The 22,811-nt window shown below is 46.1% G+C and overlaps 1 protein-coding gene across 1 annotated transcript in view; it reads left to right on the top strand.

Moving 5' to 3' along the window:
- The first annotated feature begins 4,581 nt into the window (after positions 1–4,581).
- LOC120530063 (armadillo repeat-containing protein 3-like) overlaps positions 4,582–22,811 on the top strand; it is a 30,797-nt gene continuing 12,567 nt past the window's right edge. The window contains exons 1-6 of the mRNA XM_039754210.1: positions 4,582–4,827; positions 8,202–8,327; positions 9,318–9,386; positions 12,672–12,847; positions 17,763–17,957; positions 18,262–18,445. Coding sequence (XP_039610144.1) covers positions 4,659–4,827; positions 8,202–8,327; positions 9,318–9,386; positions 12,672–12,847; positions 17,763–17,957; positions 18,262–18,445 — 919 coding nt within the window. The 5' untranslated portion in view covers positions 4,582–4,658. The remainder of the gene's footprint in view (positions 4,828–8,201; positions 8,328–9,317; positions 9,387–12,671; positions 12,848–17,762; positions 17,958–18,261; positions 18,446–22,811) is intronic.

Genomic DNA, 22,811 nt, shown 5'->3' with positions numbered 1-22,811 from the left:
GTGCAAGTGAGGCATTGGCACAGCTCCATGCCAGGTCTGGTGTGCCACTAAAGCCTAGCAGAACGGGCAGTACCCACTTTGTCATATCAACGCTAACCTAGTCCACTAATTGCATTTCTCAGCATCTCACACTCTTCTAAGGGGTCCAACTTTTGTAGAGTTCCTTAGATTTAAACATATCTACATAATGTGGGGTCTCCATTTCTGGTCAGAGTCCGAGATCACCCCTCAAATCTTAGGTGCAGGGTCATCTGTGTTACTGGGACCACTGGGGGGAGGTCTGGGCAGACAGTGCTGTGGGACTCTATCTGGCCCAGAAGTGACCTCAGAGGTTACTCCAGGGATGTGAAGGCCCACCGCCATTGGTCCTGTGAACTGAGTGGCAGAAGAAGAAGAAGAGAAGAAGAAGAAGAAGAAGAAGAAGAAGAAGAAGTATATGGTGGGAGCAAAGGTAGGCGGTGTAGACAGGTGGAGGCGAGTTGTTTTTTAATTTCTCGTGTTTTTACTGCCAAAGTGCCCCTTTTCTTGCTGCCTTTCTCTTTCTCTTCTATTGTTCTATTGTTTTTCTATTGTTAGTTTCTTCACCATTAACTTTAATATACATGTGGATGCCATCTTCCCACCGCTGTGTTCCCAGCCTAGGCCTTCCTACCTGCCTGCCCAGCCCTTCTGATTGGCTGCTCCGATTCTGCACTAGACTGGCGTTGGCCATAAATCCACTGAGCTGTTGGGTTGTGCCATCTTGTGAAACTGGGGGTGGGGTTTAGTTTGAACACATAAAAAAGGAAACAAAAAAAAGGGGGGACACAAGAAGGGGGCAGAAAATTAAAGTGTGGGCAGCAGTTCACAGGTGCCAATGACACCCACTGTCAAGGCCTTGGCAATCAATGACCTGCCACCCTTTCCATTAAAAAGTATACCACACCCAAAGAGAGGAGGAAAAGCCAGAGCAGGCCAGGGCTGGCATCATTACTGTGCCCACATCTCTGGCGTTAGTGCCTCTGCATCACTCTGTCACAAGTCCTTGAACATACCGTGAGTAACAAGGCAGGACTAAGAATGGCTGTCACCATTCAGCTAACCTGAAAGATAAAAAGGTGGCACACAAGAGAGAGGCAGAGCCCTGTGAAAGGCGCTACATCACTGAAAGATAAAGAAAGATGACATCGGACCACCAAAGCTGAAGCTGAACACTAAACTACTCTGTTTTATGACTTGGTGCTGCCCTCTGGAATTTCGAATCCACAGACTTAAGGATAAGCAGACTGGCAACATCACATCCTTCATACTGACCACCCAACATGGGCACTCCCCCTTGACATGACTGTGTGACCAGACTCCACCATTAAAACTCATCACTAAGGAGCTGAGCAAAGACTTCAGGGAGCAGCGGGCAGAGCACTCTGGCATCTACTGGGGAGCGGGTGAGCAACTTTACACTCCTTGGAGTGACCACCACTTCTCCTTGGAGTGACCACCACTTAGGAGCTGAGCACCTTGACTCCCTCGGACATCTGAAGGCAGCTCACATTTCCTTGTTTGTTTTTACCAACTTCTATAGGTGCCCAGTGGAGTCCATCCTCACCATCCTCATCACAACCTGGGCTGGCACAGAATACAACCAGCACGGCACTGCCCTCTGGCCAGGACGACATCCACAAGACTCACAAGGAGCCTGGAAGAGCTTGGAACAGTCCTGCCTGCTGGTTATCGGCACTCGCGCCAGGAGACTCTACCCACCAGGCACCATGTCAGTAAAGAGCTGATTATAAAATCAAATGTTACGAGAATAAGACTGTACATGTAGAAAAGAAAGAAATGCATCATTTTAATATTAATGTATGAGTGGCACTATATAATACAAAGTAACAGCAGTCATAGCACCCAGTGGGCAGAGTAGAGTGGCATCCTGGCACAGAACATGTGGGCACTGGTCAGCGTTACCATGAAAAAGAATGGCAGAAAATAACAGAAGAGCATCAAATTCATAGAAAATGTACACAAGCTTCACTGAGATAGATAGATAGATAGATAGATAGAGTGAAAGGCACTATATAATAGATAGATAGATAGATAGATAGAGTGAAAGGCACTATATAATAGATAGATAGATAGATAGATAGATAGAGTGAAAGGCACTATATAATAGATAGATAGATAGATAGATAGATAGAAAGGCACTATATAGATAGATAGATGTGAAAGGCACTATATAATAGATAGATAGATAGATAGATAGATAGATAGATAGATACAGTAGATAGATAGATAGATAGATGTGAAAGGCACTATATAATAGATAGATAGATAGATGTGAAAGGCACTATATAATAGATAGATAGATAGATAGATAGATAGATAGATAGATGTGAAAGGCACTATATGATAGATAGATAGATAGATAGATAGATAGATAGATATGACAGGCAGTATATAACAGACTGGTGTGAAAGGCGCTATATAATATATCCTAGCAGTCGTTGTATTGCCCCGTGTTCTTTCCTGCCTGTCAAGCTGCCCCTTTTTCTCCTCCCAAGGTTCATCCTCAGTTCTTGGCCCACATTGGCATTCAAAGCCAGGACTCCCCAAAGTGGATGGTCCACAGAGACCCTCAGTTCAGGGTCATGGGAGCCACCATTAATATCCCAGCAGGCTGGTGTGCCTCAACAGGTCCCCATGGGTCAGTCAGCCATCACCCGGTCTGCGCCGAGGTCCGAGCTGCACAGCCACAGTAGCCGCGTATCGTGTCCCCCTGAACTGAAGAGCGCCCCCAAGTGCCTTCTCTGCCCCTCCTTCACCCTGAGCGTCACGTGGCTCCATTCCGTGCGGTTAAGATGGCTGTGAAGAGTTTAAGTGCTTGACGTGACTAAGTGAAGTGTGTGGCTGGCAGCTTCCTTGTTGGCACTTTTTTTTTTTGCAGTGCTCAGCAGGGAATGACATTCCACATAAATGGAGAGGAGTGGCAGGGTTGGCAAGTGGTGTGACAATGGACTTTAAACAGCTGATTGGCCTAAAAGAAAACTTGGCTCAGTTAAAAGAGGAATTGGGGTCTTCTCAGACGGCACAGAATTTGGGGGCTGCATGGTGAACAGGCACATATAGCAGCGGCCCACACCCACGAATGGTTGACTGAAGGTTCGAGAATGTGTCTTGTGTGCCACCAGGACTGGACAAGAGCCTCATGGCCGGAGCACAGGAAGGAAGTTGTCCCTTAAATTATGATGCCACTTTGGTCCAAGGGGTGCAGTAAGGAAGACTGATGCCAGCCTAAATATGGGGTCCCTCCCTCAGATGATTGTCTCTGCCCTTCCATCAGCCTCCACCCAAAGACCCTTTAGCCTAGAAGCACAACACAAGGTTAAAAGCCACCAGATATCTATCTTCTCAAGAAGAGCTGCTGTCCCCCTGGGCTGCATGACTACGTCCTCGCTTTGCTTCTCTTTGGGGGGACTCATTAAAAACAGCAGCCGATCTTGTATTGAGTGAATTCACATTTGAACCTGTGTCTCTAATTCCCTTGAGCTCTCCCTAAGCCATTTGGGATGTAGAGACCGGAGAAGGTTGTCCATCTTTCACAAATGCAGTGGCAGAACTGGCAGAGCAGGATGCCAAGGTGGGGGGCACTCAGGTGAACATTGAAGGTTCCAGGGTGAAAAGAGGGTCACAACTGGAGACCCTTCTTTGGCAAAACAGTAAGGAAGATGGAGGGACAAAGAAGTGATTCCATGTTGTACCTCATGACCCTCCTGCCACCACTCAGCTTGAGCCACATGGTATATAGCGTCTTTCATTCCAAGCTCTGTCTTCATGGGTCAGTGATGGGTGCTGATGGGACTTTGATGTGTCACACAGAGTTGACGATTGTGCAGGGTCTCAAAGTGACAGGAGGCTTAAAGAGGGGCTGGCAGTTAAGATTCGGGGCATTGACTGACACCTGGTGAATATAGGGCAGGTGGCATTCACTAACATGACTCTCTGTGCCACTTTCATTTCTAGGATGGCGAAGAAAGGAAAGAAAGAAGCCGAGTCGTATGGGAAGGACTCAGTAAGTGAGAGTGGAGCGCCACCATGTGGAAACTCCTGAGTGCACAGATTTAGATAAAAGGTGCAAGTGCTCAATGACTGTGAGTTAAAATGGTAGGGGGCATCCAAAATACTGGGGGCGGTGATAAAGTCCCAGTAATCCATCAAGTCACAGGATAGTATTTAGGAGGCTCAGCCCGGGTAGATGGCCCCCCCCGGAGTTGGACCTGCCATGGGCACCATGTTAGAGAGGAAGATGAAGGAGAGATCACAGGGAAACGAAAAGCACAATAAAGGGGGCTGATGCCTGGACAGGACTGGGGTTCAACATCTAGACAGGTGGCACCATAAGTGAGCCAATGCACCCAACTGGCCATCTTTTGGGTCACAGCTGTCTCGGGGGTCTCCCACCAATCCCTCCCACCTCTCAGATACTAATGTAGAGTCCCGTCCAGGGTGGGCTGCCTGCTTTTACGACCCTGAACTGGATTATGAGGAAGGTGGACGTGTTTGTGTTTGTTGAATTCACCGAGAGGACTTGGTGGCCTTGACCGCCAGAGACAAATGACAGAAGTCTGGGGGCTTGTTTGAGTTGGGGACTCTAAAAAAAATGGCAGGAATCTGCAGTCGGTTTTATGGACCCCTCGGTGTTTCCTCACTTTGTTTGTCCTTCTGCCCTTCCTCAGTTTGAACCCCTCTTGATAGAAAGCAAGAATGCGGCCACCGTGGTGCTCATGCTGCAGTCACCTGAGCTGGAAGTCATCCTCAAAGCCTGCGAAGCCATCTACAGATACGCAGAGAAAGGTTTGCTATAATGGGTGGGGGGGCTTCAAGGGAGGGGGGCAATGCCACCTCACTCACTCCTTGGGCACATCATGTCTGCTCTGCAGATCCACACCATTAGCACCACAGTCTTAGTGTTTACTTGGGCGGCTCTTAAAAGGACCCCTCAGGCCAGGCGATTCTGAATGGGGAACGATAAAAGGCTGTGGGCCAACTGGGAGCTCTCCCAGAACTGTAAAAAAGTATTTGCCCCTTCCTAATCTCACCATCCAGTGGCCTCAGATGACCAGAAGGAATGCATTATTAGAGAAGGGGGGCTTGGGGGGACACAGCAGACCCACCTGTAAGTCGGGATATTCCTTATTTGAGGAACAAAGTCATCTAACAGCCCCTGTGGAAAGAGTGAAGGCCTCCTCTGCCTTGGCGTCACAGTATGTTAGTCCTTCACGTGGCCCACTTGGCTTCACTTTCATTCCAACACGGTGGTAGCTTTTCTTTTTCTGTGTGTTTTACATTCCTTTATGTGGGACCACTCGTCCTGGGCAACAACTGGGCACTTGATCTTCACTCGGATTCAGCTGGCACTGGTCTTTACTTTTAACATTGTGGACATTTTGCTGATGTGAACTGCAGGACATCCTGGAAAAGGTTTTGATGAGACATTTAAGGAGGTTTGGGTCAGGGTGGCATGCTGACAGGGTTTACGTGTTGTGCTTTGTATAATGAGTTCATGCCTCGCCATACGTGCTGTGATGGATGGCATGCATGGGCAGGCATCCCGGCCGGGATGTGCAAGCTTCCTTACCTGGATGGGAGGAGAGCCTTCAGTGGCACAAGAACGCCAGTAGATACAGTGGTGTGAAAACTATTTGCCCCTTCCTGATTTCTTATTCTTTTGCATGTTTGTCACACAAAATGTTTCTGATCATCAAACACATTTAACCATTAGTCAAATATAACACAAGTAAACACAAAATGCAGTTTTTAAATGATGGTTTTATTATTTAGAGAGAAAAAAATCCAAACCTACATGGCCCTGTGTGAAAAAGTAATTGCCCCTGAACCTAATAACTGGTTGGGCCACCCTTAGCAGCAATAACTGCAATCAAGCGTTTGCGATAACTTGCAATGAGTCTTTTACAGCTCTGGAGGAATTTTGGCCCACTCATCTTTGCAGAATTGTTGTAATTCAGCTTTATTTGAGGGTTTTCTAGCATGAACCGCCTTTTTAAGGTCATGCCATAGCATCTCAATTGGATTCAGGTCAGGACTTTGACTAGGCCACTCCAAAGTCTTCATTTTGAGGTGGATTTGCTGGTGTGTTTTGGGTCATTGTCCTGTTGCAGCACCCAAGATCGCTTCAGCTTGAGTTGATGAACAGATGGCGGACATTCTCCTTCAGGATTTTTGGTAGACAGTAGAATTCATGGTTCCATCTATCACAGCAAGCCTTCCAGGTCCTGAAGCAGCAAAACAACCCCAGACCATCACACTACCACCACCATATTTTACTGTTGGTATGATGTTCTTTTTCTGAAATGCTGTGTTCCTTTTATGCCAGATGTACATTTGCCTTCCAAAAGTTCAACTTTTGTCTCATCAGTCCACAAGGTATTTTCCCAAAAGTCTTGGCAATCATTGAGATGTTTCTTAGCAAAATTGAGGCGAGCCCTAATGTTCTTTTGCTTAACAGTGGTTTGCGTCTTGGAAATCTGCCATGCAGGCCGTTTTTGCCCAGTCTCTTTCTTATGGTGGAGTCGTGAACACTGACCTTAATTGAGGCAAGTGAGGCCTGCAGTTCTTTAGACGTTGTCCTGGGGTCTTTTGTGACCCCTCGGATGAGTCGTCTCTGCGCTCTTGGGGTAATTTTGGTCGGCCGGCACTCCTGGGAAGGTTCACCACTGTTCCATGTTTTTGCCATTTGTGGATAATGGCTCTCACTGTGGTTCACTGGAGTCCCAAAGCTTTAGAAATGGCTTTATAACCTTTACCAGACTGATAGATCTCAATTACTTCCCATCATTTAAAAACTGCATTTTGTGTTTACTTGTGTTATATTTGACTAATGGTTAAATGTGTTTGATGATCAGAAACATTTTGTGTGACAAACATGCAAAAGAATAAGAAATCAGGAAGGGGCAAATAGTTTTTCACACCACTGTAGACCGAAGATGCCAGTGTGACAGTGGGTATACTGGCAAGCTCGTTAGTGATGGACCAAGGAACAATAACCAGAGGGGAGGCAACTTAGGTGGCAGAGTCTCTGTGTGACACTACTTTTGCAGACACCCACAAGGCACACTGGGAACTGTAGTCCTGTAGGGTGGCCTTGCCAGGTTCTGTGGGTGCCACCAGGGGTTGTAGCAGGGATTCGTCATCTCTGCTTTTGTGCAAACTGAGTTCATACAACGCACAAAACAACACAAACAGTCGTCTTCTATGAGCCAGCTTATGAATGTCACAGCACACGTGAACGAGGACAGACGCAGAGCACATGGCAAGGAAGAGTCCGGAACACTCGCCAAATAAGGACCTGGCACTTAGAAAGAGGAAAGGTCTGTTAAAACTCACGGAAAAACAAAGTAGGAGACCGTTAACGGAAATGGAAACCAACAACGTGTGTCCAGGAATGAATTGTAGAGCTATGGACAATATAGATAGATAGATAGATAGATAGATAGATAGATAGATAGATAGATAGATAGATAGATAGATAGATAGATAGATAGATAGATAGATAGATAGAGTGAAAGGCACTATATAACAGATAGATAGATAGATAGATAGATAGATAGATAGATAGATAGATAGATAGATAGATAGATAGATAGAGATCTTGTTGGGCTCCCACTGGCCAGTTATGTTTTTTATTCTGCCTGTCTGTGGGCACATACTGGGCAGCATTTTTGTGTGTTGCCTACTGGTGGTGATTCACAAGGTAATTCAGAGGGGTGGCACAATTCTGCTTTGCTGAGGGTGGCAGACTGGCATATCGTGACTCGTCCATGGTGGTCTCGGCCCACACCAGCTCTCATTTGTACCTCTCTGTTGCATTTGCCCGGCTCACCAGCTCTTCCTGCCAGCAGTTCCTCTTTTCTTTTCTTTTCTTTTCTTTTTCGTTGTCCTTCATCTGCTAAGTGACCCCCCACCATTTTGGAGCTGCTTTACTGAAGGGCCAAGGAGCAAAGAGTGGTGAAGCAGCGGGCGCCATGCTGGTGTCCACAACGCTCACCCCTCAGCACAAAGGGAGTCTTTGGTGGTCAGTTGTGTAGCCCGTCACGATGGTGGTTGGCGTCAAGAGCAGTGGATGCACAAGGACCCCACGCCCTACCTCTGCCCCTTCTCCTCCTCAACGATGTCGTTTTTATTTCTTTTCTGTTTCTTTCCCTTTCAAGGAGATGAAAACAAAGCCATCCTCGCCGAGCTGGGCGCCTTGGAGCCGATCTCAAGGCTGATAAAACACGAAGACAAACCTGTGCGCAGGAGTGCCGTCATGGTGCTGGGCGTCATCTCTGCACAAAGTAAGTCTGCCCTGCTGGTGCCCATTCTGTGGTGTTCATGACCTGGGTGGGCTGGGACCCCAAAGCTGACTGACCATCTCACCGTGAGACTCTCGGCCGGTCTTCCGAAGGCCTGTCTCGTTTGGGACGAATACAACATTGGAGGTGTTTGGAGACCACCTGCCAGGAGGGCCCACACAAGCCTGGCCAGCATTTGCTCCTCTGCAGTGTGAGTGACGGTGTCGTGATTTGACATTTCGTTTTTTTTATTGTTTACAGTCATAAAGGTGGCTCTTAAGTCTTGTTTTGTGGGTTTGGGTGGTCAAGGAAGTTTGAATTTAGTGGGGCGTTCAAAACGAAAAGACGCCGAGACCGTCTCTCGCAAGGCACCACTTAGTTTGCATTGTGAGCTGCCACCATTTTGTGTATTTTGTTTGGCCTGGTTGCCAAGTTGTTGCTAGGAAGTGTGTGCCACATGACATCACCAGGTCAAAGGTACAACTTGAGGTCAGCGTCCGGCTCTGATAGTCCACGATTGTGGAGGTTCAAAGGAAAACCCCCGACATCCTGGCTGCGAATTCAACTACGGGTTGGTCTGTCATTCCGATTGTTGACTACGATTGTTGACGATTTGACGGCGTTCCTCCAAGTTTAATTCTCACGATTTTAGTTTTTTTTAATACGAGTTTCAAAAATGGACCTGACTGCCTGGCCCACTTCTGATGGAGTCAGAAGGTAAAGACCCAAAACGGCAGGACATTCATGGGCTGCCATGTTAGCTCAAGGCCTTTGCTGAGATGAGTGAGTGATCGAGACCCCTTGGTGACATTGCTGATGAGATGCTGACCAGAGCTTTGAGTTCCACAGATCCTTAGCGTAGTTCATGCAAGAACAAGGCTTCAACCCAAAGGAGATGTGTCATCACGTAAAGATGTCTGCCTCCTGAAGTAGGCCACTCTGTCTTCATGGCCAGCCGCGGTCCCTAAGAGCTTGTCTGATCTTTCTCTACAGATGACGTCAAAAAGTACTTGAGGAAGATGAACGTCATCCCTTCGGTTATCGAACTGTTGGAACCAGAAGGTAAGTCCACTCGAACACCAAGGGAATGAGGAGAGATTGTCCAATATGGCTACCTGTGCCCTTCTGCAGTCGTCTGAGTAACTAAAGGGACACACGTGGCATTGGAGGGGATCTGCATGGTGAGGGCCACATTGAATACTGTGGTCATCATGTCTGACTCAGCTGCCAGTTGTCCGATATTTGGGAAATTTGTTGGGAAAGTTTAGTTTTCATTGAGCTCTCACAGTTTTCCAAAACTTCCATTGAAGAGCATCGGCCAAATTTGAAAACAGTCAGTGCGTCTTATTAATGAAATACTAGGAAGGGCAATGCCAACCAAGAAAGGGAAACCCCCCAAAACCCTGGCCCATGCCTTGTCCTTATTAAATTTAAATTTACATGTCATGTCAGAGGGGGTCACTGGTGGAAACTTCTGGGAAAACACACCAAAGATGAGACGTCATGAATTCAAGAGGCGAAAAACCTCCAGCAGAAAGGGAACGACAGGGGGATTCACTCGAAAGAGGCCCCCGGAATATTCTGTAATGACTAGAACGACGCAATCTGAATGAAACAACGTGCCACGTGCTCCTCGGTTTGTGGAGCTTCCAACAAGCCGGGATGCCCCTGCATCGGAGCGATGAGGTAGGTGCCAGACAGCCATCGCGATGCTTAACCTCCGCTGGCAACTTTCCACCCGGACCCCTTCACTCCAACACTCGACTTCTCAACAGGATGGTGGTGTACAGTATGGAGCAACACGTCTTCCTGGTGCCAACCTATTGGGCCACCGATTCGTTTTAACGACGTCAGAATCAACTGAATGATCGCAAGTTAACGGAAGGTGACTTCCAGCAAAACAGAATACAAATAGTCGTCTTCTACCAGCCAATTTATGAATGTCACCTCAGAAATATGACACAAGAACACGAACGAGGACAGACAGAGGACACGACAAACCACAGTCCAGATCACTCGGAAAATACAGAACTGGCACTTAGAGAGAGAAAAGGTCTTAAAACACACGGAAAAACAAAGTGGGAACTCGTTAACGTAAATGGAAACCAACAAGAATGAACTGTAGAGCTACGGACAGCTGACAACGGAGGAGATGAGATTGAAAGAGAGAGAGAGAGAGAGAGACATAGATAGATAGATAGATAGATAGATAGATAGATAGATAGATAGATAGATAGACTGAAAGGCACTATATAATAAATAGATAGATAGATAGATAGATAGATAGATAGATAGATAGATAGATAATAGATGAAAGGCACTATATAATGGATAGATAGATAGATAGATAGATAGATAGATAGATAGATAGATAGATAGATAGATAGATAGATAGATAGACTGAAAGGCACTATATAATAAATAGATAGATAGATAGATAGATAGATAGATAGATAGATAGATAGATAGATAGATAGATGTGAAAGGCGTTATATAACAGCTAGACAGTTCTACTGTTTTTGCCCCCTGTAGAGTGGTCCAGTGAAATTCTCAATTGCCTGTCCAGCTCTCATGCCACACGTTGCCCTTTCTGATGCCATGGCCAGTCAGTGTGTTGAAATGCAGAACTTCACTGTCACTTGTGCACAACCCAAATAAGCTCATCTGATGTCCTTGTCCCATTTCCATGTTCATGATGCCAACTGGTGTTTCACTTTACGATGCCCCATAAGCTCTGCCAGGGCATCCTCACCCGCATGAAGCAGCTTGTTTTTTAGAGCTGCTCACCAGCCTTCTAAAACAGGATGCGTCCATCATGGACGCATCTTGTTGGGCTCCTGCTGGCCAGCCATGTTTTTTATTCTGCCTGTTTGTGGGCACATACTGGGCGGCTTTTATGCGTGTTGCCTACTGGTGGTGATTCACAAGGCAATTCAAAGGGGTGGCACAATTTTGCTTTGCTTAGGGTGGCAGAATGGCATATTGTGACGCTCCACTCTAACGTCAAAGGAATGAAAAAGGATTGTCCAATATGGCTACCTGTGCCCTTCTGTAGATGGAGCAACATGTCACACATTGGCAAGGAGCATGGCAGAAATTGAGAGGGTCGTTTCCAAGGGGCTTTGGTCACCACGGTCGTCGGATCTGACACCACCAGACTTCTTCCTTCAAAGGACAGTCTATTGTAACAAGCCTCACACTGTGAGGAAAACATCCAACTTGAAGTTGCTGCTATTCCCCCTGAATGCGTTCAGGAACACAGAGTGCCGCTTCGAAATGTGTCTGAGGAGAAAACGGAAACCACTTCCAGCATGGCAAGTCATGCAGTCGATTCCACATACGTCAAGGTGTAGAGCGTATTTTATTGGTTCAGATTGCGTCATCCTAAGGGGAGTTACCACCGAATGCTCGGGGTCTCGTTCTCTTTTGAGTGAATCTCGCTGGGCTAAGGAGGGACAGAGTGAGCTGGAGATTGTAGAGAGAGATGTGTTGCTGGGACTAAACTCTGACAAACCACCAGGAGCTGATCACGTCCATCATGGAGTGCTTCAGAAGGTCAGATAGAAATCCCTGACGTGTGTTTTTTCAAAAATCTCGGCACTCTCTTGAAATTCCTAAAATCATGAGGCTAGCAAGTCTTATGTTCTCGCATAAAAATGACGATTGGGATGATCCACATTACGTGAGGCTGGTCAACTTAACGAGTGCCACAGGTACATCAATGGAGTCAATTATTAAGGTTGAGATGAAGCAGCTCGTGTCCAGAACAAGAGAGTGATGGTGAGCAGTCAACACGGGTTCAGATAAGGAAGGTTGTGTTTCACTAACTTGCTGCCATTCCAGGAGGAAGTCCCAAAAGCAAACGATCAGAGCGGAGTTTACGATATTCTTCACCTTGGCTTTCTGAAGGCTTTTATTAAAGTTCCACATGAGCGATCAAACTAACGGAAGTGGGAGTTCAGGGTGCAAACTGGGCTCAAACACAGGAAGTGGAGAGTTAGGGCGAGGGGAGATGTTACAGGTGGTGTCCAGCAGGGGTCAGTGTTGAGACTGCTGCTCTTTTTAATATCCATAAATGTCAATACACTTTTGGAGCTTGTAGATGATACCAAATTACGTGGATTGTCAGATAATGTAGAGTCATTACAGAGGGTCTTGGACAGCATACCGGCTTAGGCAGATTTGGAGGAAATCTGAACTGGGCTGGAGATCCTGAGGTGCACAAAGCAGGTTCCACCATGAAATGCATGGAATTTCTGTTTGGTCTTTCTGCATTTTTGCACCCTTACTGATTATTTAAGTTGGTCCAGCGGCGTGACCTGGTGTGTCTGTCCCCTTGCTTTGCAGAAGACGTGGTGATTCACGAGTTTGCGAGTCTCTGCCTGTCCTTCCTGTCCAGCGAGCCGGCTGTCAAAGTGCAGATATTAAACGAAGATGGTCTCGAACCTCTGATCGCCCTCCTCTCCAGTCCTGACCCTGATGTCAAAAAGAACAGCTTGGAGACCATCTACAACCTCGTGCAGGTGTCTCTTTACTTTCCTCTCTTTTCCTCTGAATGCCCCTTTGGACTGAGAGGTGCTTTTTTTTTGGGAAGCCGCAGGTTACTGAGGGGGTTGCTGGAATTTGAACTAAAAAAGGGGATGAAATCCAGCAGATCTCCAGGAGCAGTTAGCAGTCACCCTTAAATGTTTAAGGAGGCCAGTGAGTGCAGACAGAAACCATTGACGTGAACAAAGGGTGAAAAGGCTTATGGGTAGAGGACCTTATTAGAGTCGGGTGATGTTACTGGTGCTCTCCAGCAGGGGTCAGTGCTGGGGCTGCTGCTCTTTTCAATATACCAATTGAGCCAATCCTTAGGACCACAATCTTAACACTGGGTAGGCCAACCATTTGCTCTCCAAAGAGCATCAGTCCATCATGACATGGACTCCCTTGGAGATTCTGGGCCATGTGGAGATGATGGCATCGCACGATTTCTGCAGATTCTCTCTGTGAATCTCCTGCCCTACCCATCCCAACGGCCTTCTGTTGAATTCGGTGGTCAGCTGTGCCATTCAATGGATGGTGTTAATGGGCCCAAAGTGTGCCAAGAGCACATTCCTCACGCCAGTATGCCACCAGCACCAGGGGCTTGTGCTGCTTTGACCCAACTATCAGCAGGAACTGAGATTCCTCACACCAGGCTACGTTTTCCCACTTGCCAGCTGTCCAGTTTTGGTAAGCCTGTGCTTTCTGTTTTCGACTGACAGGAGTGTTTTTTTGGTTTTATTTTTTTTGATGTTGTAGCCTACCTGTCCCAAGGTTCAACAACAAACAAGAACATTGTTGTGAAAATGTAAAAATAAGATTAGGCAATAGTAATTAACATAGAAAAAAAAGTAAGAGAGGACAAAAAAACAACAACAAAAAAAAAAAACTCCAGATGGCTGGAGAAAACAAAAACAAAATCTGCAGGGGCTCTGAGGCCACGAGACCACCTGGCCCCCACCAGACATTCTACCTGGCATCAATGCTCTCAATCAGTCCTCAGGGTTTTCAGGATTCACGTGGAGGAATTAGATGATGATGATGATGATGGTGGTCATGTGGACCTCTGGCCTTCAGTCCATCAATGTAGGCGCCCTCATCGGGTGGTGGGGGCGCAGATTGGCACCACAGAAAACCGGAAAAAGAACAGCAGAAAGAGTAGGGGTCAGTAATAGGATTGTGGAGATGTGATAAAAAACGATAACTAAATGCATATCATCAGAATATCAGGGTTACGCTAAGATGAAGCTCTGAGGGCGCCACGTTACAGTAACGGGTTTTTATCAGTTTTTAAAGTGCTCCACCGTATTAGCCTGGCGAATATTGACCCGACTGACACACATGGCAGGCACACTTATAAAACAAATAAATGTTTCTTTTATTTATTCTTCACCACGTGGGAAACGCCTTCCCCGTTTCCCACAGGCACACAGCACAGTCCCAATAAGCACTGACACACACACTTTTCTTCTTTTCCTTTCTCCTTCACTCCTCTCCAGCAAGCTTAGTCCCTCTCCTCCCGACCCTGGCTCTCGGAGTGGTGTCTGCTGGTCCCTTATATAGCCCATCCAGAAGTGCTCCAGGTGTTTGATGACACACTTCCGGGTGTGGTGCCCATATGGGCTCAGCAACTCTTGCTGCAGCGCCCCGTGGAGGTGCCAGCAGATCCCAACAGGGCTGTATCGAACTCCATCTCCCATGAAGCCCTGCGGGAGTCAGAGACACAGCTACAACCCAGGGAGGTTGCCATCTAGGGTCGAGAGGGAGGTAATGCTCCTTCCACGCCTGCTCCCCCAGTCCTCCCAGCACGATGGCGTCTTGGCCGCAGGCTACAACTCGTATTCCAGATTTGAGGTGCATAACAGCAGAAGGCCCACCTCACCACTTCTTCTTGGAATTCTAAGCAGACCCTCATTTGAAGATCTAAGGTTATGATTTGAAGTGTGTGGTGTGGACGCTGACGTCGGAAATAACGGGAGACAAACACCGATTTAAAGCAAAAAGCAATTTCTTTATTCTTGGTGAGTCAAAGAGACTGCAGCCCCTCTCAGCTGAGTCCACTGACTGGTCAGATCAGACAGCCTGCAGCCTAACGTGGGGCTTCCGTCTTTATACCTCATTTGTGTATTAAACAAAAAAAAGAGATATATATGGCAATTCATTTTGTGGTTATACATCAATTATAATAGCTTGTGACTCCCTGAATTGGAATGTGCACTTTGCTTCTTTCAGATAAAGAGGGCACTCACAATTTATAAGAAATACTGTATGCTCAAATAGTTTTAAGCAAGAATTCAGAAACGGTCATAACTGATCTATACTAATAAAAGGCAAAGCCCTCACTGACTGACTGACTGACTGACTGACTGACTCACTGACTCATCACTAATTCTCCAAGTTCCCGTGTGGGTAGAAGGCTGAAATTTGGCAGCTCATTCCTTACAGCTTACTTACAAAAGTTGGTCAGGTTTCATTTCGAAATTCTACACGTAATGGTCATAACTAGAAGCTATTTTTCTCCATATAATGTAATGGAGTTGAGCTCGATGGCCGTGGGGGGCGGAGTTTCGTGTGACATCATCACGCCTCCCACGTAATCACGTGAACTGACTGTCAACGCAGTGCGTAGAAAACAAGGAAGACCTCCAAAAAGCGCTGAAGAAAACATGCATTATATAATTGAGAAACAATAAGAAGCGAGCGAGCAGCGAAACAATAAGAAGCGAGCGAGTGACATATACTACCATATTCATGAGTGCTGCTACTTCAGAAACAAAGCACGGTGTAAACCTAAAGTTTAAATTAAGTTCATAGACAGGCTGCCGCTGGCGTTTGTCATGCCCACAGGTAATGCGGGATACAAGTTTAATGAGAGGACGCAGGATATAAACGAGAGTTTTGATCACTTTGTAACTAAGTTAAAATTACTGGTGAAGGGGTGTGCTTATGCAAATTCCGAGAGACTGTGTTTGTGGGGGGATTGACAGTTAAGGCGGGTGGGGAGTCACGTCATCATCTCCCTCCCATTCACCTCATTTCGCTCTGAGCTGAGCTCAGGCTAAAGGAGTTAGTTTCTTCAAAAAAATAGCCACGCTTTGAGTTTCACACTCTTGGCATTCTCTCGACGAGCTTCAACAGGTAGTCACCTGAAATGAAACCAATGAGAATGCCAAGAGTGTGCAAAGGGGGGCTATTTTGAAGAAACTAGAATATAAAACATGTTTTCAGTTATTTCACCTTTTTTTTGTTAAGTACAGAACTCCACATGTGTTCATTCATAGTTTGGATGCCTTCAGTGAGAATCTACCAATGGAAATGGCCATGAAAATAAAGAAGACACATCGAATGAGGAGGTGTGTCCAAACTTTTGGCCTGTACTGTATATATATCTATATATGACAGCAACATTCATAACACTCACAAAACAATTACATTGACAATCATGGTACGTTATTTTCAAAATGTTTCCTTTTCTTTTTCTTTACTTCTTTAACACACTACTTCTCCGCTGCGAAGCGCCGGTATTCTGCTAGTTTATAATATCACAGGGTGTTCTGTTAGTATCAGGAGGTCAGCAGTTTCTCATAAAAGAGTGCAAGTGAGTCCCTTATTCTGTGCATAAGCTTAATTCTCTTTCTACATAAATGAACAAATCATATAGCTTTTTTTTAGCATGATTAATACATAATGCAGTCCTTGGTATTTAACTCCTTATAATTATTACAGTTAATGATATTTGTTCCTCAGCGGTGAGAGACATTCTGAGATAAAGGACGGAGCAGATGATTGACGGCTTTGTAAACCAGCAGCCGTATTTTAAAGTCAATTCTAAATGGCACCGGTAACCAGTGTAGTGACGCTCAGACTGGTGTGATGTCCATACATCCATCCATCCATTATCCGACCCACTATATCCTACAGTAACTACAGGGTCACGGGGGTCTGCTGGAGCCAATCCCAGCTAACACAGGGTGCAGGGCAGGAAACAAACCCCGGGCAGGGCGCCAGCCCACTGCAGGGCCTGGTGTGATGTGCTTGGATTTTCATTTCCTAGTTAAGGTTCTAGCAGCTCCATTCTGCACTCATTGTGACCGATTGATGTCTTTTTTGGGTGGTCCCGAGAGGAGCAATCCATCCATCCATCCATTATCCAACCCACTATATCCCAACTACAGGGTCATGGGGGTCTGTTGGAGCCAATCCCAGCCAACACAGTAATCTAGTCGACTAAAACCAAAAGCGTGAACTCATTTTTCAGCATCTTGTAAAGTTATAAGGGGTCTAACCTTTGCTATATTTCTTAAGTGAAAATATGCTGTCCTGGTAATCCGATGAAAATGTGATTTAACATTCAGGAGCGAGTCAATAGTTAGCCCTAAACGTGTTGTGCTTTCTGAGATGCCTTTCTGCTCACCGCACAGTTGTCTCTCTAAATGACTGTAGCGCCTTTCAAACCCGTCTGGCCGTTCTCCTCATCATCACAGTTGTCGCTCAGTGGACCCTTTTTGTTTTTCAGTAAACTCTAGAGAGAACCTTCAAGGAGATCAGTCGTTACTCAAATACTCTAAGCAGCCCATGTGGTTCAGCCCAGAGGTCACACCGATTCCCCATTCTGGTGTTTAATGTGAACCTGACCTGGAGCTCCTGACCCGGATCTGCAGGATTTTAGGTACTGCGCTGCTGCCAATTAGATACCTGCAGGTGACCCTACTAATTTGTTCAGTGGGTATACAAGTAGATCCGACAAATAATGTGGTGGTCAGGACCCTTCAAAACTCAACTTGAATTTGGAGAAACTAGGGGGATAGAATTGAGGAGCTCGTTGGGCTGATTTGCCCGTTCTCTTTGCAATTCTCCTAATGAGCCCCCCGACATCGGCTCTCGTCTAATTCCACTCTCTTGCCTTTGCAGGATTTTTACAGCCGAGCGGTCATCTGTGAGCTGAATGGAATTGCTCCTCTGCTTGAGCTGCTCAACTCGGACTACCCGGTGATCCAGCAGTTGACCCTCAAGACCCTGGCAACGATAACCAGTGATGTGGAGACCCGGATGGCTTTGCGAGAGTTAGAGGGGCTCGACTACCTCATAGAGATCCTGGGAACCAACGTAATGCAGCATCATTTCTTGTTCTGTTTCTTGGGATCGGGATGATGGGATGAGCACCTTATTGTAGGGATAGCAATCAGAGAATGAGGAAACACAAAGGGTGAAGGTCAGAAGAGATGTCATCATTGTGATGACGTGTCACTCAGAGTAGAAGCTCCAGTCGAGGGTTATGGAGCTAAAGAGTAGAGGAGGACGTCATAACTAGCCACATGCCTTCAGGGGTCCAGCACTGTGTAGCCATAGGAGTGGAACTCCATTCAGTGTGAGGAACTGATCTGGTGCTTTGTTTGGTTTTTTTTCCCAGGACCTTAGTGATCTGCACGTGGATGCCCTCCTGGTCATATCAAACTGCTTAGAAGACGAGGACACCATGCAGCTCATTCAGCAGACGGGGGCTCTGGACAAGCTCATGCAGTTTGCAAGAACAGCCACCCTCGTAGACGTCCAGAGGAAATCGGTGAATGCGATCCTGAGAGCCGCACAAAACAGTACGGGACATCCCAAGTCTCTAAAGAACACGTCTTAATACGCTCGCCACTCCGTTGTCGCGATTCTGGTGCTTTAGAATAGACGCCTGTTGAAAAGAGTCAGTCGTGATCACTGAACTGCTTCCCATGCGTCCCCCACTGGCGGCCTGTTTGCAATCGCACTCCCTGGCAGTGGGTCTCGCTGTCTCTCTCCCTGGCACACGTCTCGGTTTGGCAATCTCTTTATACTGGGAAAACAAATGTGCTGCATACACTGGGTGGTGTTCTGTACTCCAGGGTCCAGACACAACTGTGCACGACACCATTTTAGTCCCAAAAGGACCCCCCTCACTGGTCACAGTTCTGTTGACAGGCAAAGCACTCCAAGCGGTTGGTGATAATGTACCAAAGCTCCCCTTCCTTTTCAGATGCGATTTGCCCACCTCCATTCTTCACTCTAACTGTCCTGGCCGAGACCCCTTTTCAAGACACACCCGGACATAGTTCACATCAGAAGCTCCCTGCAGCAGCACCCGAGGAACCCAACATGGCAGCCCTTCTGGACTACGATTCCCATGCTCCTCTGCGGTAACACATGGCCCCTGGGATGTCTCACACTGCCCTTCCACTAATACTTGCCTCTCGAGCAACCGAGGAAGGGAACACCAAACTTCCCAGCCAGGCCACCCATCCACGTACATCACCAATCACACCAAACATTAACTGGACACAACTTGGTCCAACAAACTTGTGTGGCACCACAAATGATGTCTGATGACCCTGTGCACACTCTTGGCCCATCTGGTATCACTCCAGATATTGAGTTTAAGACGTTAAAGGGGATTCGACATTTTCAGAAACGCTCATCGTTCCTCACTCTACACACAGAGGGCCTTCGGGGGGCTCAAAAGGTGAAAAGGGGTAGACGTGACAGGACAGGATTTGTCACCTTCTTAACTTGGAGACAAATTAGTACCTGCTTTTGTGACCATGTTGTTAAGTTCATTTCATTCAGTAACAGCAGGATGGTTTGATTGATCGCAATCCGCTAGAGTTGATGGGTAGAAAACGTTGTGAAAAACAGTTTAGAAACGTCTCAAAATGGTTGAAATCTGACAACCGTCACAAAGCCAACTGGAAAAGCTGCTGCTATTAGCACAGTGAGTGTGTGTGTGGCTCCTGTAAGATGGCAATCAGTCGACAGCTTTGGGGACCTGGACTGAAAAGTGTGACCTCCGCCGTCATTTCATTCATCTTTAGCATGCTGGCACTGTGAACCCTTAATGCCCACTCGAGTCAGTAAATCACTATAAATTGAGACCCTCGCTGTTTATATGGAAGGAGGAGGATTTGGAAATGTCCTCTAAGCTCAAAAGAGAAGCTCAGCATCTGTCAAGTCAAAGTTATTTCGTATGCATCTGCTACGTGAAATTTCTCAATTATTAAAAAAAATCTTGAGACGAGACGAGTTTATTGGCCAAGAGATTTTCTTAAGTCCCACCCTCCTCTCAAACCACGCCCTTTCACGGTCCTCTCACCTCTCATTAGTGTGAATGCTTTTGTCATCACAGCTCCTGCACTCTCAGCTCTTATACATTTTTATGTTTTCCTCACTTTTAAGTTCCCAATAAAAGAACACGTCTTATGTCCAAATCTTATTGAAGAGTTTCATCAACAGAACAAATGAGTACACGGGCAGTCCTATTCTGGGACGTCAAACGAACACGTGAAAATTGTCGATCGGTTACATGGCAGATTGGTTAAATGCGTATCAATAGACTCTGCTGAAACAGTTGGTGGCAATGGTGAGGAAGATGAAAACATCAACTTACAATATCATGAAGAATATCTATAACCGTTAACACCATACAAATTACCGAAGACAGAAGGATGAACCCTAATGTAATTAATGTAATTGTGTCATTTATGTCTGAGTGATGGGCTATGCAATAGGACAAGATTAGTTGGATTCAAAGTTGGTCGAAAAATTCTGACATGTAAAATGTTAACAGGCGACAAGAAAGGTAATGTAGTCCATCTTCACTAATGACATGAGACTCCGAAGGAGATCTTGATATGCCATTTGTATTTAAACATTTACCGTTTCCCGTTAGAAGAGCTTTTGCTATGACAATTAACAAAGGGACAAACAATCGAAAATTCACTCACAGGCATTCCTACGTTGCGTTGTCACGATGAAAGTCCAAACACGGAATCAAAATTTAATGCAATATTGATGACAAGTTAATTTTCAAATATTGTTTTTACTGAAGTTTAACAGTAAAAGTGTAAGTTTAAAAAGTATTTGTGTGTTCATTTCAAAGCCAAACAGAACGAAAACGTGTAACGCAATAAATACCTCTAACTCAACATGAAACATCAATTTATTACGTTTGACTATTTTTACTACGGTTAATTACTCGCTGTCATGTAAAATAGTTAGGTCTATAATGAATACGAAACAATTCCCATGAAAATAACAATCTGTTTAAATTGCACATCCGCTTCCCCACACGCCAGTGGCAGACCCCCGGTATCGTTTTAAAATCGAACATTTTCTGAGAATTAAAAAGAAAATTTCATCCCCACCCCGGCAATTTTATAATGGAAGTCAAGGGACAAGCGGCGTTACTGGAAAAAAAGCCTAAAACTTTCCAAATTTGTTCAGGCCTTGAAAGTCATCCTTGATCCTCATCTTGCGATTCCACACACTTTGTGAAATGGCTCATACGTCTCACTTCTGAACAAAAGCCCCTCCGTGTTATGAGATTCAGCCATTTGAAGAGGAGACTCTGCACCCCGGGGCTCGTCTTCTTTCACCCCCAGGGGTGTTGGTTGTTCGCTGTGGCTCCCAAAGTGACTCCATCACATTAACTATGTCATGTCTTTGTAAAAGAGGGAGACAGAGGACCTCTCGCTCATCGAGGACGTGCAGTCTTCACACAGAGAGCGAGCGGGCATGAGATTCAAACCCAGAACACTATATCTGTGAGCTTCACACACACAAGAACTACTCGTCTCTTCAGTATTTGGCTCGCTAGTGAACGATATTTCTGTTTCTAGCAACACCATGGACTCCATTTGTCATGCCGCTTCACTTGGACTTGCACATTCTGTTTTATCAGGTACATCGCCGTCCGTTGAAAAATGAAAACTACAAACTCGCGGACCAACTTTCAACAGGTCTTTAAGTTCAAGTTTTCATTTATTTATTGACTAGCTGTCCCCTGCAGCTGTGCCAACGTAGTAATGAAACAGGACAAACTTTAAAAATGAATAGACGTTGGCACTGCATCTGATTGTGTTCAGCTCTGACGGGAGAGCATCACCTGTGTGGGGAGAAAAGCACATGGCCGTGATAACTCTGCCAATCATCAGGTACCCTCTCAAACACACGGAGCACTGATCTCTCTCTCTCTCTCTCAAAAACATCAAACGTTACTCCTTGGCAATCTCTAGATGGTAAAGTCGCTGAACAAATGGGTATCGCCAGCTAAGCGGAGGCAACACGTGGCGAGAGGTAGAGGGACTCGAACAGCAAGCCAAGTTTTGGAGGTCCCAAAAGTCCTCCTGTCCGCCGCTCTACTTTGTTACTTATTCCACGTGCCTGTGGTTCTCTGTGAGAAGAAAAACTTCCTAATGTTTGTGTGAATTTAACCCTTCACAATTTACTAATGGTGTCCCCGTGTTCCTGATGACCTCATTTTAAAGTCACCGTCTCAATCCACTGGACTAATTCCCTTCATCATTTTAAACTCTTTCAGTCAGGTCTCCTCTTCTTCTTCTGGCTGCTCCCGTTAGGGGGTCACCCCAGCGGATCACCTTCTTCCATAATCTTCCTGTCCACGTCATCTTTATCTGTCACACTCGTCACTTGCATGTCCTCCCTCACCACATCCATAAACCTCCTCTTAGATTTTCCTCTTCTCCTCTTTCCTGGCAGCTCTATCCTTAGTACCCTTCTCTCCTCTGCACATGTCCAAACCAACACAATCTCACCTCTCTTGACTTTGTCTCCCAACCGTCCAACCTGAGCCGACCCTCTAATGTCCTCATCATTTCAATCTCTGTAAAGGCTCAGCTCTGTTAATCTTTCCTCATAACTCATCCCCTGTAGCCCTAAATCAGCCTCGTCGCTCTTCTCTGGACCTTATCTTGTGCTACTGTGTCTTTATGGAGACCCAAACTGTACTCAGGACTCCAGATGAGGCCTCACCAGTGTGTTATAAAGCCTGAGCATCACCTCATGTGACTTGTAACTCCACATGTCAAGGCGCTATATAATCTGACATTCTGTTAACGGCTTCTGAACACTGTCGGGAAGTTGATAGCTTAGAGTCCACTATGACTCCTAAATCTTCTCATAAGGTGGTCTCTCAATTTTCAG

This window comes from Polypterus senegalus, chromosome 5, assembly GCF_016835505.1.
Source record: "Polypterus senegalus isolate Bchr_013 chromosome 5, ASM1683550v1, whole genome shotgun sequence".
Classification (NCBI taxonomy): Eukaryota; Metazoa; Chordata; class Cladistia; order Polypteriformes; family Polypteridae; genus Polypterus; species Polypterus senegalus.
The sequence above is the reverse complement of the archived record's forward strand: the minus strand, read 5'-3'. Positions and strand labels throughout refer to the sequence as shown.